Genomic DNA, 15,459 nt, shown 5'->3' with positions numbered 1-15,459 from the left:
GCACGGGGAGAACATGAAAACTCCACACAGGCGGGGCCAGGGATTGAACCTGGGGCCTCAGAACTGTGAGGCTGCCGCTCTAACCAGTCGTCCACCGTGCCGCCTGAAACTAAGTGGTAAGTTGCTAAATTCTCAACAAATCTTTACGAACATTTTTGTTGTTGTCAACGATGAAGCGTGTTCTATTATATAGATAGAGAGAGAGAGAGTATGTTTTCTCCGGGCACTCCGCATTCTTCCCACATCCCAAAAAAACATGCATTAATTGGAGACTCTAAATTGCCCGCCGGTGTGAATGAGTGCGAATGGTTGTTTGTTTCTATGTCCTCTGCGATTGGCTGGCGACCGGTTCAGGGTGTACCCCGCCTCCCGCCCGAAGATAGCTGGGATAGGCTCCGGCAGCCCGCGACCCAAGTGCGGATAAGCAGTAAAGAAAATGGATGGATATATAAGGAAATGAGATATATTACCTACAATCATATATATATATATATATATATATATATATATATATATATATAATTTATATATTATTATTATTATATATTATTATTTGTATATTATGTATATTATATATATAATTTATATATTATTATTATTATTATTATATATTATTATTTGTATATATTATATATATATATATATATATATAAAATATATTATATATTATTTATATATATATATATATATATATATATATAAAACAAACTGTTCTCCAAGTACTTCCGGGTCATCTCATTCGGCGAGGAAAGACAAGTTCCAAGAAAAAAAAAACAACAAAAAAAACGCTCCTAAGCAAAAACCAGCATCCGAAAAGGCTCATAAGATTTATATATTGATGACAACATGCCATCGTGCAAATTGTTTGTGTGCGTCAGTAAAGAAGGACGAACAGGAAATTGGATATTTTATTCCCAATCGGACACAGTTTTCAGTTGCACAATCCGCGTGCTGGCTTCCGGCCGCATCGACTGAAGATCAAACATCTCGCGACGACTCTTTTCATAATTCCGATTTTTAACTGCAATCGGGCTTTTCCTCCTCCAAGATGTCTCGAGGGTCCATCGAAATCCCTCTGCGGGACACAGATGAGGTAAAACATTCAGTTTTTATGGACGTTACAACCGCTGCTGTGTTTTGCTAGCCAAGTGTGCTACTTTTTGCTAACAAGCAGAACAAGTGCTCCGCATTGCTAGCCGAATTAGTGACGTAATGTACAAACCATATATGTCCAAATAAGCCTTTATTTATCTTAATATATCCGCTGGGCGGATGTTTATGAACAGGCGTCCAAAAAAAAAAAAAAAAAAAAAAAAAACACAGCCAAAAGATTCCAAACAGTTCTCGCTATCGCTATCTTTTAGTGTCCACAAAAGGGCTGAACATCGTAAAGGCAGAATTTATTTTATACGGTTCTTGTATTGAATATCATGAAATTGTACAGATCTGTCGGTTGGCAGAACGCCTGTGCAAGTTCGCTCTTTAATGAACAGTAGTGTCGTGTTGCGTTAGGGGCTGCACATTTACGGCATCCCAAAGAAAGCCGCAGCTCATTGATAGCTTTACATCAGGGGTGCTCAGGGGCCACATTGACGTAAACAAATTGTCATGCGGGCCAGCATTAATTTTACATGCTACCGACGAGGGGAATGTTTTTGTTTTACTATGCTGTCTGCTGCTAGGTAGCTCTGATAACTGCCTGACCTGGATAAATGAAGGTTAAAATAAAAATTAATGAAATGGAAAATAAAGTATTTTTATGAAATTTGACTCAAACTTTATTCATCAGAATCAACAGACAACATGTTTGCATTCATGTGAAGGGTGGTACTGAGATCTCGACTGCAGTAAATGGGGCAGGTCTGGCTCAAAAGCCGTGGTTTTAATGCGCAAGATGTCACGCAGGTGGGAGTCACTTCGTCTTGTCCTCACGCGGTTCTTATTCATGTTCATGACTGAGAATGTCTTCTCACACAAGTATGTCGAGCCAAACAAGCTCAACATTTTCTTAGCAAATGTACGAGTCTCTTGGGGCCTGTCTTTATCCAGCTGCTGGTAAAAGTTGACAAGAGGGAGTTGTTGGTACCGGAATTGTCCCATCTCCTCTTTGAGTGAGTAGAAACGCTGCAGTGCAGACCCCCGACTGAGCCGTCTTACGTCCGTGTGATTCACAACATCTCCGTATTCAGCGTGGATATCCAGTAGAAATTGTTGAAACTGGCGGTGGCACAGGGCTTTGGAGCGAATATAATGAAGAGCCTTCATCACCGGTTTCATAACGTGATCATGTTTCAGATGTTTGGCGCATAGAACTTGTTGGTGAATAATACAATGGAGTTTTATAGCTTTACCTCCTTCTTCGCTTACTTTGTTACACACTAGGGTTGATAATCCGCTGTGCTCGCCAACCATGGCAGGTGCGCCATCCGTAATAATCCCCGTGATTTTATTCCACTGTAATTTTAGGTCATCTACGGCGGAACAAACAGAAGCAAATCAATCTTTCCCTCTTGTTTGGTCCTTAAGTCTCTGGGGGTCAAGTAGCTCTTCACGCACGTTCATTTCACTGTCCACTCCTCTAAAAAAAAAAAAAAAAAAAATCAGTAAGTGAGCGCTGTCGGATGCATCCGTGCTTTCGTCACAGGCTCACGAAAAAAATTCAAACTCCACTCCTTTTTGCGTCCAACGTTCTCTTAATATCAGAAGAAAGTTCTTCGATCCTTCGTGACCCAGTGCTACGAGCCAGGAAAACCTTGGCGAACTGTTGCTTTTTCTCAGGACAAATGTTCTCCACCATTTTCATCAGACAGTCTTGAATAAATTCACCCTCAGTAAAAGGTTTGCAGTGCTTGGCAATCAGCGTTGCCACCTCATAGCTTGCCTTTGTTGCATTTTCATTCGACTCACTGGCTCTTGTGAAAAAGTGTTGCTGTGCCGTTAAACCAGCTTCCAGTCGCTTCAATTTTTCACTGCGTTCGTTCCCAGTTAGCTTGTCGTAATTAGCATGTTCCGTCTGGTCGTGCCTCTTTATATTGAACTCCTTGAACACAGCCACAGTCCCTTGGCAAATTAGGCAGACGCAGTTGCTTCGAAACTCAGTGAAAAACATATTCAAGACTTCCATTTGTCCTGGAAACGTCGGCCCTCGCTATCAACTTTCCTTTTCTTACTTCTAGTTGCCATTTCAGAAATGGGCAAAAAACAGGTCATGCGCAAAACGGCCCCGTGAGAGTTCAGCCACAAGTTTACTGCCAGTATCGTTGCGTCCCAATATATGGATCTATGGACTAAGTATATGCAGTACGGTGGTGATGACCCTGGCACAAATCGCTTCATAATTTTTCTTTAAATGCCATCAATTTCGCCCTGCAGGTCATTGAGCTTGACTTCGACCAACTTCCGGAAGGCGACGAGGTCATCAGTATCCTGAAGCAGGAGCACACGCAGCTGCACATATGGATCGCCTTGGCGGTAAGCATATATTGTACCCACGGCAATTATAAAGCTCATCAATTAAGGTGCCTTGCGTTGTAGGGTTTTACAGAAAACGGTGAACATTTCAATGGTTATCATAATGAAACAACGGAATGTAATGTGAGATAATACATTTCTTAAAAAAAAATCTTCTGTCAAATTGCATTTTTTGGGGGGGGTTTATACAGTGGTAATGAAACAATAAAAAGGACTTTATTTTTTTCTCAGTTGGAGTATTACAAGCAGGGCAAAACGGAGGACTTTGTCAAACTTCTCGAGGCGGCGCGTATCGACGGGAACCTGGACTACAGAGACCACGAGAAGGATCAGATGACCTGTCTGGACACTCTGGCAGCTTACTACGTGCAGCAGGCGCGCAAAGAGAAGAACAAAGATGCCAAGAAAGAGCTCATCACGCAGGCCACGCTGTTGTACACGATGGCAGACAAGATCATCATGTACGATCAAGTAAGAACAAGATCTCAGGGCAGGTGACCAAAAAAAAGCGTTGTTTATGTCCAACGAGTCCAACTCCTCTTGTGTCATTCAGAACCATTTGCTGGGAAGAGCTTGTTTTTGCCTGCTGGAAGGGGACAAGATGGACCAGGCCGACGCTCAGTTCCAATTTGTCCTCAACCAGTCCACCAATAACATCCCCGCTTTGCTTGGCAAGTTGAACGCTATACAATTTGGATTATTATGAGGCGGATTTTCAACACTAAAGTACAATTTACAACATTTAAAGCACGGAATACAATCAAACATATTACGATGTAGCTTGGAGCGATGCATGCAGTCTGTTTTAACTAGTGTTTTAATCTAGTATAGTACATTCTTTACTTTTCAAGTGCAGTTCAATTATATTTAGGTACGGTACAATAGATTTCCACTTAATCTTTCCGAACTGCTTGTTCTTAAATTCTTATTTATGTATTTATTTATTTACAAAATTATGTAACATTTATGTGCAATACATTTCAATGTGATCATTATAAAAAAAAAAAATATTTTCCTATATTTAATCACGGTGTCAATGTTCAAACTGTGGATAAAGTTACAGTGGCTGAGTTATCTTTTTTTTTTTTTTTTTTTAATTCCGTTTAAAAAATGACAAACATTTGCCGTGCTCCAAAACTTTTGAGCGGTAGCACGACCAGTCAAAGTTTTAGAACAGGCAACTTTTATTTTGATTGATTGATTTATTTATTTATTTTAAATTGCAACATAAGAATTGGACAGGAGCTCGGTACACGATGGGGAATCCTTCGAGATGATGATGATGCTGATGATGATGATGATGAGCCAGCTCCAACGATACATTTGATCCAACAGTGAGCCCCGGTTCACCGGGTTAACACCCCCTTGTTCCGTTTGACAGGCAAGGCGTGCATCTCCTTCAATAAAAAGGATTACAGAGGAGCGCTGGCGTACTACAAGAAGGCGCTGCGTACGAACCCCGGCTGTCCAGGTAAAGGTTTTCTCTCCTTCTCCAATCGCGCCTAGATGACATGCTGCGTCTTATAGTTTTTGTACGTGACCAGCTGAGGTCAGGCTGGGTATGGGCCACTGCTTTGTCAAGCTCAACAAATTGGAGAAAGCTCGCTTGGCGTTCGGCCGCGCCCTGGAACTCAACCCCAAATGCGTGGGAGCCCTCGTCGGCTTGGCCGTGCTCGAGCTCAACAACAAGGAGGCTGACTCCATCAAGAACGGAGTGCAGCTTCTGTCGCGCGCCTACACCATCGACCCCAGCAACCCCATGGTGCTCAACCACCTCGCCAACCACTTTTTCTTCAAGAAGGTAGGTACGAGCGTCGGACACGCGGCCTTCTTTTGACTGTTGTTCACCGTGTTTGCCGTTGTCTGCTTTCAGGACTACAGCAAAGTGCAGCATCTGGCTCTGCATGCTTTCCACAACACGGAAGTGGAGGCCATGCAGGCGGAGAGCTGCTACCAGTTGGCTCGATCTTTTCACGTGCAGGTAGCATCCGCTGTTATTCTGAAGGAGCCTCCCTCCTATTTACGACGCGTTGTTTTTCCGCAAAGGTTGTATCAAGGCAAGTGGACGCTTCTTGTTTGACATTACACCTTTTATCCAAAAGGCTTTGTCAGTTTGACTTATTTCTTTTTAGCGTGGAGTCTCCCTATTCGTGTCTCTGCTGGGTGTGCCCCTCCCCCAATGACGATTGGCCCAGGGTGCGCAATTTCAGGGCCCAGAGTTTATCAGTTAATTGATGGGCGAATCTGTTTTGTCACCGGGCAGGTGAACGACCGCTTGTTACGCGGGACTGTTATTCACCGGCCATGCCTGGCAACTCGGGCTACAGCTGTTGGATAATTTCAAAATCGATTTATTCTACCCATCCAGAATTTGGACATCGTTGCCCCCCAAGAAATGTCCCTTCTTTTTGAGATTCAAACGAACTGCTGATTCCGTACCCAAATAAACTGCTCTCCTTTGGTGCGCCATGTGCTTGTGTAGAGGTTGTATGGTCTCTCCAATATAGAAGTGAGTTTCTCCTCACTACGCTGCACTGCCTAAACAACACTGCTGAAGTCTGCTTTGAGGGATTTTGTCCTTGGGGTGAACCAGCGTTTGTCTGAGGGTGTTTGTGGTTTTGGAATGCATCAGTATGTTGGTCAAAACTCATGACTTCACACTGAAAAATGCAGAGTCTCAATTTAACCATTGCAAATGACCATGACCATCTTTATAGGCATTCGTGTTGTTTAATTTCCCCTTCTCTGGCCTTAGGAGGACTATGACCAGGCCTTTCAGTATTACTACCAGGCCACACAGTTTGCCTCGTCCACCTTCGTCTTGCCCTTCTTCGGCCTGGGACAGATGTACGTTTATCGAAGAGACAAAGAGAATGCAGCCCAGTGCTTTGAAAAGGTTTTAAAGGCCTACCCGAACAACTACGAGACCATCAAAATTCTGGGCTCCCTATACGCAACGTCCGACGACCAGGAAAAGCGAGACATTGCCAAGGTACGTGTCCTCTGCATTTATTGGTCCAGTGTTCCCCCGCATACCTGCGATTCTCTTCTAGTTTGTCTAAGTGTGCCATACGATTGGCTCGCGACCATTATTGACTTCAGGCCTACCCCGCCTCTCGCCCGATCCAGCTCACTCAGCCCTAATGAGGACGAACGGGCACTACAGCAGTGGTTCGCAAACGTTTTTGCTCCAAGAACACTGGTGCCTTTGGATACGAGTTGAATTTCTCCCTGACCATGCTTGTAACTCAAAATATTTGTATCTCCAAAGCATCTTTTCCCATTGAAATGAATGGAAATGTCATGAATCTGTTCCAGCCTTCCCTCCTAAAACAATTAGTAATACATTTGAATGAGAAAAATAGCACCCTGTAATATTATGCTGTCTAAAAACATACACTAATGACATAATTCAATAGTATGTACACATTCTCCTTCAATTGTGGTGCTCGTTCTGGTGCACACACCTTGGCCACCTGGAGGCAGTATAAGAGAGCGATATACTGTTCACTGAGCGTCTCAACTCGCCAATCGGGTCACTCGTATCTCAAGACAACGCTGTACCTATAGAAATACTTAGTTCTCCAGGTACTACCATCGTGAGTTTCCGCTGTCATAGTTTAGACGGTCCAAACAAAAGTGTGTATTTTGAAGAATTTGTTAATAATAAAATGATTGTAGTTATTCTTAGTATTACTTCAAGAAATCTTCATATTTGCTCCGTAGGGTCATCTAAAGAAAGTAACAGAGCAGTACCCGGACGACGTGGAGGCCTGGATCGAGCTGGCCCAGATCCTGGAGCAGACCGACATCCAAGGGGCTCTGTCTGCGTACGGCACGGCCACCCGCATCCTGCAGGAGAAGGTGCAGGCGGATGTGCCCCCAGAGATCCTCAACAACCTGGGGGCGCTTCACTTCCGACTGGGCAACCTAGAAGAAGCCAAGGTAGAGACGCCACGATTATTCAGTCACCTTTTGAAAAAGGGTACTGATGCATAACACCTGAATGCAAAGTTAAAGAAGAAATAGCTGGCATGTTCATGTGTCTTCCATGTTTCCAATTTAGTTGCTCATATTTTGGTCCCCCCCCCCCCCCCCTCTCTCTCTCTCTCTCTCTCTCTCTCTCTCTCTCTCTCTCTCGGGGGAACCAACTGCAAAAAGTGTGGTGGCGGTTTATCGCCGCTTATTCAAGCATTTTTGGGGTTTATTATTTTTTTTCAATGCAATTGGAGTTGCAGTTCGCCACGGATTTTCGCTGCTCGCGTCCCTATCCCCCGCAAATAGCGGGCATCCGCTGTCTATCCAACCAGGCTTCTCCATTGAATTTCATTGAAATGCTATTAATCGGTTCCAGCACTCCCCACTTACCTGTTTTTTTTAAGAAAGAAAAACAGAACTATGAACTCTAGATATTAGAATAGATACAGAATATAGTCCTGTGCAATAAACATCAGAATCATTATTTTTCACTTCGCTTGAGCGCCGGCGTATCTGAAGCTCGCTCATAACTAACACTTTTAAGTCAAGCTACCACTGCAGTCCTTTCCGAAGGTGATTTTAGACATGAAGCATCCTTTCTCCTCCAGAAATACTTCCTGGCGTCTCTGGATCGGGCCAAAGCCGAGGGCGAGCACGACGAGCACTACTACAACGCCATTTCCGTCACCACCTCCTACAACCTGGCGCGTCTGTACGAGGCCATGTGCGAGTTCCACGAAGCGGAAAAGCTTTACAAAAACATCCTGAGAGAGCATCCCAACTATGTCGACTGTAAGCACACCAAATATACAACTCTGCATCACGCAGCTGAAATAGGACGAAAATGCATTGCGTAACAAATTTCTTTTTGACTTCCAGGCTATTTGCGACTCGGTGCGATGGCGCGTGACAAAGGCAATTTCTACGAAGCTTCTGATTGGTTCAAAGAGGCCCTGCAGATTAATCAGGTATATTGATTACTGCGTATTTAATTGTGGGAATTAATTGGGAGTTGAGTGTAAAATAATGGAAGGGGTACCAGACAAAATCGACCAAGTGATGACTCCTAACTTAAAAAAAAACAAAAAAAACAACAACAACAAAAAAACCCACAAAAGCTCCAAAAAAGTCAAGGTATCACTATACTTACATGAAATCTAGTTGTTTTAGTCAGGATTATGCTGAAGTATATTTTCGTTGATTTAAAGTTTCCAGAATTTTGGCAACCGTATTAATTGGAGTTGTCCCGATCCAATCACGTCGTGAGAAATCAGGGCCGACCGCGACATTTGCAGCTGATCGGTGGCAGATGAAAAAGATCGGATAAGCGTCGCAAAATCAAATTGAACGGTGACGCGGCAAAACACAGACTTATAATGTCTGTAAATTGAAAGTTTTGCAGGGAAGTGAGATTTCTGTTGTTGGTTTCAATATTCGACGAGTTCAATTGTTTTTATTTATGCCCGAATGTGAAGCTACGTCTTAGAAGAGGCATTAAGCGCTCCAAGTTTTACTGCTACAATATTTCACTCTGTTAAATTGATTTAGATCTTTATTTTGTTACTGTATTAAATTGAATTTCCGATATTACATTTTTTAATTTTCTTTTTTTTTATTTGAGTTTATTAAAGAGGATATTTAAATGCCATTTTTTTCTGCATTTTTAGTTTGTGCTTCACCACTGATATGCTGTAAAAAATATTGTATTGTTATTTATTGCAGTGGGCAACTTGTCGATGTGATTTGAGACCCTCGTCACCATTCTCTGCTCCCGTTCGTTGCAGGATCACCCAGACGCCTGGTCCCTCATCGGGAACCTTCACTTGGCCAAACAGGAGTGGGGGCCGGGTCAAAAGAAGTTTGAGCGTATCCTGAAGCAGTCGTCGACGCAGAACGACACCTACTCCATGCTGGCTCTGGGCAACGTGTGGCTGCAGACCCTCCACCAGCCCACCAGAGACAGGGAGAAGGTGCAGTCACACAAAAAAAATCATCGGCTCTCTCAATCGTCAAGGAGGTTATGCGGAAAACGTTATGGGGGTCAAGCAAGACTTTACTTGTATTAATATAGGAAGAGAAGGCTTTTTGTGACAATAATGCATTCATCTGTGAGTTGGCGGAATATGCAAAACCACTTAACATTTGCGTAGTAGGGCTCAGGCCAAAGAAGAGCCCATTTAATTTAGGTGAGGACACGTTTAAGATTCAATAAATGATTTAAAACAAAAAAAAAAAAAAAACCCCAAAAAAATTTTTTAACAGTTCAGCCTTTGCGGAAGTCTGCATTCTACTGACCTTTTCTTGTGAATGTATTCATGTGTCCAGGAAAAGAGACATCAGGATCGCGCCTTGGCCATTTACAAACAGGTCCTGCGAAACGATGCCAAGAATCTCTACGCTGCCAATGGAATCGGTGTGTTGAGCGTCCTATCTGACTTTCCAAAAAAAAAAAAAAAAAAGCACTGGTGCTGGATGTCGGTCGCCAGAGGAATACTGTGTGTTCAGGTGCCGTCCTGGCCCATAAGGGCTACTTCAGAGAGGCCCGGGACGTGTTTGCGCAGGTGAGGGAGGCCACGGCCGACATCAGCGACGTGTGGTTGAATCTGGCTCACATCTACGTGGAGCAGAAGCAGTACATCAGCGCCGTGCAGATGGTGAGACGCATTTATTGGGGTAGACCGCCATTGGGTCTGCACGTCACTGAGCGTATTGAATCGTGAATTTCTGCTGTGCAGTACGAGAACTGCCTGAAGAAGTTTTACAAGCACCAGAACACGGAGGTGTTGCTCTACTTGGCGCGGGCGCTCTTTAAATGTGGCAAACTTCAGGAGTGCAAGCAGATGCTGCTAAAGGTAAAATCAGAGGCGTGACCCCAGAGCAGGGGTTCTCAAAGCATAACTTGGGGGTCCGCACAATTGCAATAAATGATATGGTGTTATTTGCAAAACCGCATACCCACATATGGAGACCGTCGGCCTATAAAACCAACATAATAAAGTCCTCACTGCCTTAGTTTAATGCCAATTAAAAGCTGATATGTTTGTGGCAGCAACTGATTTGGAATCATTTACATTTGAATTTGGATTGGAAATGAATACATTGTGAATTTTCAGTGCGGGTAAAATAATCTTACGTTCACTTTCAAGTTGATTGGCCTTCGGTTCCAAACGAATACCTTCAATTGCAAATGTATCAGATTCCGTTTTTAAATGCGACGTTTCAAATTAAACAATTCAAATTCTTATTTCAATGAAATTAAATCAACTAACTAAATAAAATAAAATTCTAATATATTTTTTAAAAATAAACTTGAAATTAACTTGTTATAATATGATTTCCCCCCCCCCCCCCCTTGTTACATTTGGAATTTCGTACTATGACTTTTTCTTGGGAAAAACACATCTTTATTCTTGTAACATTACGGCTCCTGAAAAAAAACGATGCACCTTTTTCACTTCCGATACCACACCGATATTGCGGCCTTGGGTATCGGCTCATACCGATATTGACCTGATGTCTGCGTAAATCATACATACTTGTACTTATTTTGTAGTACGGCGTGTGTGAAATGGCTTCAATCGAGTGATATTAGTCAAATGGTGCACAATAGCCAGCAAGAGTAGGAGTGAGGAAAAATAAAGTTGAACCTTACACATGAGAATATGCTACAATTGAATAGAATATATGACCATTACATTAGAAGATCCTGGAAAATAATCTCATTAAAGCCAATAAAAAGAAAACATATATAAATAATTGCTACATAACCACTGTTAATCTTAAATGTCAGCATATTCTACAATTGCATAAAAAAAGAAAAATAAACCAGTAGACCATGAAAAATAACCTCAATAAATACGTATTATACTATAAAGTGAAAAATAACAATTCAAGTTCACTTCAGTTTGATATATTTTTTTTTTGCTGTCAGTATATGGCAGGAATAGCATTTTTTCCTTTCTCCTCATGTGCAGCAATGCACTTTTATTGTTTTGTCAACGGTGTCGTGGTGGACATTCTCTCCCCCCCCCCCCCCCCAAATAAAAGGCAACTTTTAAAATGTGATGGCATTTAGGTGTAGACATGGTCGTTGGTACCCTAAACCCAAAAAGTTTGAGAACACCTAACCCCATAGAAAGGCATTGTGTCATTGGTCTGCAGGCGCTATTGTAACTGCTGGTTGTGTTGCCATCAGGCACGCCACGTGGCGCCCAACGACACAGTGCTGATGTTCAACGTGGCCCTGGTGCTTCAGCGGCTCGCCACTCTGGTGCTCAAGGATGAGAAGAGCAACCTGAAGGCTGTGCTGAGCTCCGTCAAGGAGCTGGAACTCGCTCACAGGTAGCAGCGGTCCACTCTCCACTTTGTGGTTCCTGGAGCTCAGGGGTGGGCAATCCGGTCACTTTGTGTGCAAGGGCCACATTCGATTTTTAAAATGTTGTTATTTTTTTTATTTTTTTATTTTTTCGTGTGTGTATATATATATATATGACTATCGATGTTTTAAAATGTATGAAAGCGCTGTCCTGCATCTTCCTCACTTTGTGGTCCCCTCTCAGGTATTTCAGTTACCTGAGCAAAGCTGGAGACAAGATGAGATTTGACCTTGCGCACGCAGCATCCGAAGCCAGGTCTGTTTGCAAGACCTCCCCTTAAATGATTTGAAAAGTCCAGTCGCGCCTTGAGATAAGAGTGGTCCGCCGGAGGAGCTTTAGGTTTACTGTCAAACTTGGCATCGAACAAAGAGAAATCTATGTTGTGCATTTAAAACGAGCACCTAGCTTTTGCCTTAGGAAAGTTTGCTTAGCTTAGTGCTAACAAACAATGCCAAACCCCATAGAAATGCCCAAATGCGATTGTTTTCAGTTACGAGCATGGCAACGTGTAACCAGTTAAACTCTTACCTCAAGGCACCACTGTCTTTGGGTTTATTGTGCTTTAGAAATCCCCTTCTAAGTAAATTCCCTTTGTGCCCGCATTATTGCGCATATGTCCGCTCGAGTGTCAGAATCCTCTTGGATTGGATTCCCGCTCGTATTGTAATCCGACCGCGTGCGTTGCGGGATTGCAGGCAGTGCTCCGACCTGCTGAGCCAGGCTCAGTACCACGTGGCGCGGGCCAGAAAGCAGGACGAGGAGGAGAAGGAACTCCGGGCCAAACAAGAACAAGAGCGCGACCTGCTGCGCCAACAGTTGATGAAGGAGCAGGTACGTGAGTCGTGGCGATGATTTGAGGTTGAGACTCGTTGACGACGTGCGCTTCAAAATATGTTCAGGAGGAGAAGAAGAGCCGTGAGGCTGAGGAGCAGAAGAAACTGCTGGAGCAGAGAGCTCTGTATGTGGAGAAGACCAAAAACCTGCTCACCTTCGCAGAGGGCGCCTCAAAGGAGAAGAGGAAGGGAGGTGGAGGACGTGTGAGTGACACACACACACGCACACACACACACACACACATTAGGGGTTCACAAACTGCAGTCAAGGGGCAATAAATTATATTAAAAAAAAAAAAAAACAGGCCGGCAGCTAATAAAACTAACAAACAAACCACGATATGATGTATTCCATCTGCTCCCAGCGCAAGAAGGGCGGCGACATGGACGAGTTTGTCAATGACGACTCCGACGAAGATCTGCCCGTGAAGAAGAAGAAGAAGAGGGCAGCCAGCGGGAGCGAGCAGGACGAGGACGAGGACGGCGAGAAGAAGGCCCGCCGGAAGAGGAAGAAGTGAGTGCGCCGCTGACATCAAGATCAGTGATTCTTAAAGTCGGACTTGGTGAACCACTGAATTCAATGTTCAAACTGTGTTTAGCGTTACAGCGGCTTAAACGTGATTTAAATCCATTACCGTACATCTGTTAAGTACAGTTCAGTTGTATTTAACTTTGTCAGTACAATGCATTCGCTTTTAGTCTTTTGGAAGTGTTTGTTTGCGAACATTACTTGAGGTGCAATTCGACAAGTGGCGCTGACTTTTGATTTCGATCGCCTCAGAGCGGCGAGAGGCGACGACAACGACAGCGACGACGAGGACGGAGGAACTCAAATCAAGAAGCAGCGCAAAACCAAAGAGCGCAAGAGGATCGAAAAGGTACCTTTTTAACCCTTGTATATTTGGACTTCCCTAAATTAGGAGAATTACACCTGGTGGAATATTTTTGTTTTTGTTTTGGAGGTGGGACGGACGCAAACTGTCGTGTGGAAAGCTTTGAATAACTTTGTTATGAAGCTAGAAAATCTAGCTAGCTAGCAGCCCTCGTCCCAACGCTGAAACCATAATTTGGTTTTTTGGTTATAGCATAGAGAGACTTTAAAGAGGATTGCATAGAAGAAGAAGAAGGAAAAAAAACATGACCCAAAACAAATTTTTCAGTTGGCCGCACCAGTGCTACTAGTATAGATTTTCGTGTAGAGCCCTGGCAATAGTTTAATTTTTCAACTTTTTAAATTTTCCTATATTTAAGTGGAGTGTTAATGTTCAAACGGTGCATATTTTTAAAGTGGTGTACAATGGTATAGAATTTAGGAACCTCTGTCTCGTTTTTTTTTTTTTTTTTAGGTGGCACTCGGTGTAAAAGATTTGCGAACCACTGCACTAATATACGGTCTCTCTTATTTTAGAGACAGATGGCTGGATTCCTGTTCCAGTTGATCAATGTCTCCATTAATGTCTTGAACGAACGTCTTGGTCCTTTTCAGCCTCAGCTTGAGCGTCCTCCGCCTTCTCTCAAAGGGAAGATCAAGTCGAAGGCAATCATCTCATCCTCCGAGTCTTCAGACGAGGATGGCCTGAAAATAGCAGAGGACAGGTAAAAGGGTGGGAGGAGCTGTGATCACAGACACACACACACAAAAGTCTCACAAGTCCGCTTTCTTTCTCTTCAGGAACCAAAGAGAAAGCGGTTCCGGATCCGACGATGACAACGACGGCGACCACAGGAAGCGGATCATATCAGAAAGTGACTCGGACGCCGGGAGGAACCGCTCCGGCAGCGAGGCGGGCAGCCCTCAGCGATCCGTGGGCAGCCCCCGGCGCTCGGCGGGCTCCGACGACAACGATGGCGACTCTGGTAGCGATCGTCCGGGGAAGAAGAGGAGGGTGCAGCGGCAGTCCGACTCGGACCGGTCGCCCCAGCGCTCGGCGGGCTCCGACGACAACGATGACGACTCTGGTAGTGACCGTCCGGGGAAGAAGAGGAGCGTGCAGCGGCGGTCCGACAACGAGAGCAAGAGGTCGGGATCGGACGATGAGTCCCGGCCCGGTTCCCCTGTTGTGGCGTCTGAGCGGGAATCGGAACCGGGTTCTGACAACGAGGGCTCTCCACCCCGCTCTGACAACGGATCGGAACCCGCGGGCTCCGACAACGATGATGACAGTGATTAACGATCTAACTAACGATCCCCGTTTATGGCAACAATGACACCGATTAAGATTGCCCATACTGAAAATGAGCTTAGAAAAGTCTTTATTTTTTTTTATTTTTTTTTGTGTACCGCATCCATCCACCCATTTTCTGAGCCGCTTTTCTGGAGCAGGAGGCGGGGTACACCCTGAACTGGTTGCCAGCCAATCGCAGGGCTTGTACAGCATTATCATGTCTTATTCTGTCATGTCGAATGACAAAGAAAAGAATGCTTCTCACTTTTCCACACTTAGCTTAAGTTTTTAATCCAATGAGGAGGGAAGCAGCACTCTCACTCCACTCTTGCCTTTGGTTAAACCACACCGAATATGCGACTAGTCTCTGGCCCTGCCTCAGCCCCTGGCAACTGAATTCTGGCCTGTTTTACTGCCCCTTCCTCCACATGGTATCAAAAAAATAAGTTATAGTAAAATTTGGAAAATGTAAAAGCCTTGAGTCAAGATTTAAACATTATGCGCTCAACATGTTTGTATGTTATTTTTTTTTTCTCTCGGTAAGGTCACATTCCAAAAACGTGCATCTTGGGTTCATTAAAGACTTTAACATTGCACCAAAGTCATTTCCGTGTTTTGTTTCCAAATAAATGAAAT

General features: G+C 43.9%; 1 protein-coding gene across 1 annotated transcript; it reads left to right on the top strand.

Moving 5' to 3' along the window:
• The first annotated feature begins 940 nt into the window (after nt 1–940).
• ctr9 (CTR9 homolog, Paf1/RNA polymerase II complex component) lies at nt 941–15,418 on the top strand. Its single transcript, XM_061670716.1, has 23 exons — nt 941–1,093; nt 3,373–3,471; nt 3,703–3,942; nt 4,025–4,142; nt 4,853–4,942; nt 5,016–5,272; nt 5,345–5,452; nt 6,227–6,463; nt 7,198–7,416; nt 8,058–8,241; nt 8,329–8,417; nt 9,234–9,419; nt 9,775–9,862; nt 9,955–10,103; nt 10,185–10,301; nt 11,645–11,790; nt 12,009–12,080; nt 12,521–12,656; nt 12,725–12,862; nt 13,024–13,172; nt 13,440–13,536; nt 14,145–14,254; nt 14,331–15,418. The coding sequence occupies exons 1-23, from the start codon at nt 1,049–1,051 to the stop codon at nt 14,827–14,829; spliced, it is 3,573 nt and encodes a 1,190-aa protein (XP_061526700.1). The 5' UTR covers nt 941–1,048; the 3' UTR covers nt 14,830–15,418.
• Nucleotides 15,419–15,459: the final 41 nt, after the last annotated feature.

Source organism: Phycodurus eques, chromosome 2 (genome assembly GCF_024500275.1).
Source record: "Phycodurus eques isolate BA_2022a chromosome 2, UOR_Pequ_1.1, whole genome shotgun sequence".
Classification (NCBI taxonomy): domain Eukaryota; kingdom Metazoa; phylum Chordata; class Actinopteri; order Syngnathiformes; family Syngnathidae; genus Phycodurus; species Phycodurus eques.
The sequence above is the reverse complement of the archived record's forward strand: the minus strand, read 5'-3'. Positions and strand labels throughout refer to the sequence as shown.

Excerpts from the sequence above, each read along its gene's own strand:
- ctr9 (XM_061670716.1), top strand. The coding sequence starts at position 1,049 with ATGTCTCGAGGGTCCATCGAAATCCCTCTGCGGGACACAGATGAG. Across the intron at positions 3,943-4,024 it reads AGATCATCATGTACGATCAA|AACCATTTGCTGGGAAGAGC; the intron begins GTAAGAACAAGA and ends TGTGTCATTCAG. Across the intron at positions 6,464-7,197 it reads AAAAGCGAGACATTGCCAAG|GGTCATCTAAAGAAAGTAAC; the intron begins GTACGTGTCCTC and ends TTTGCTCCGTAG.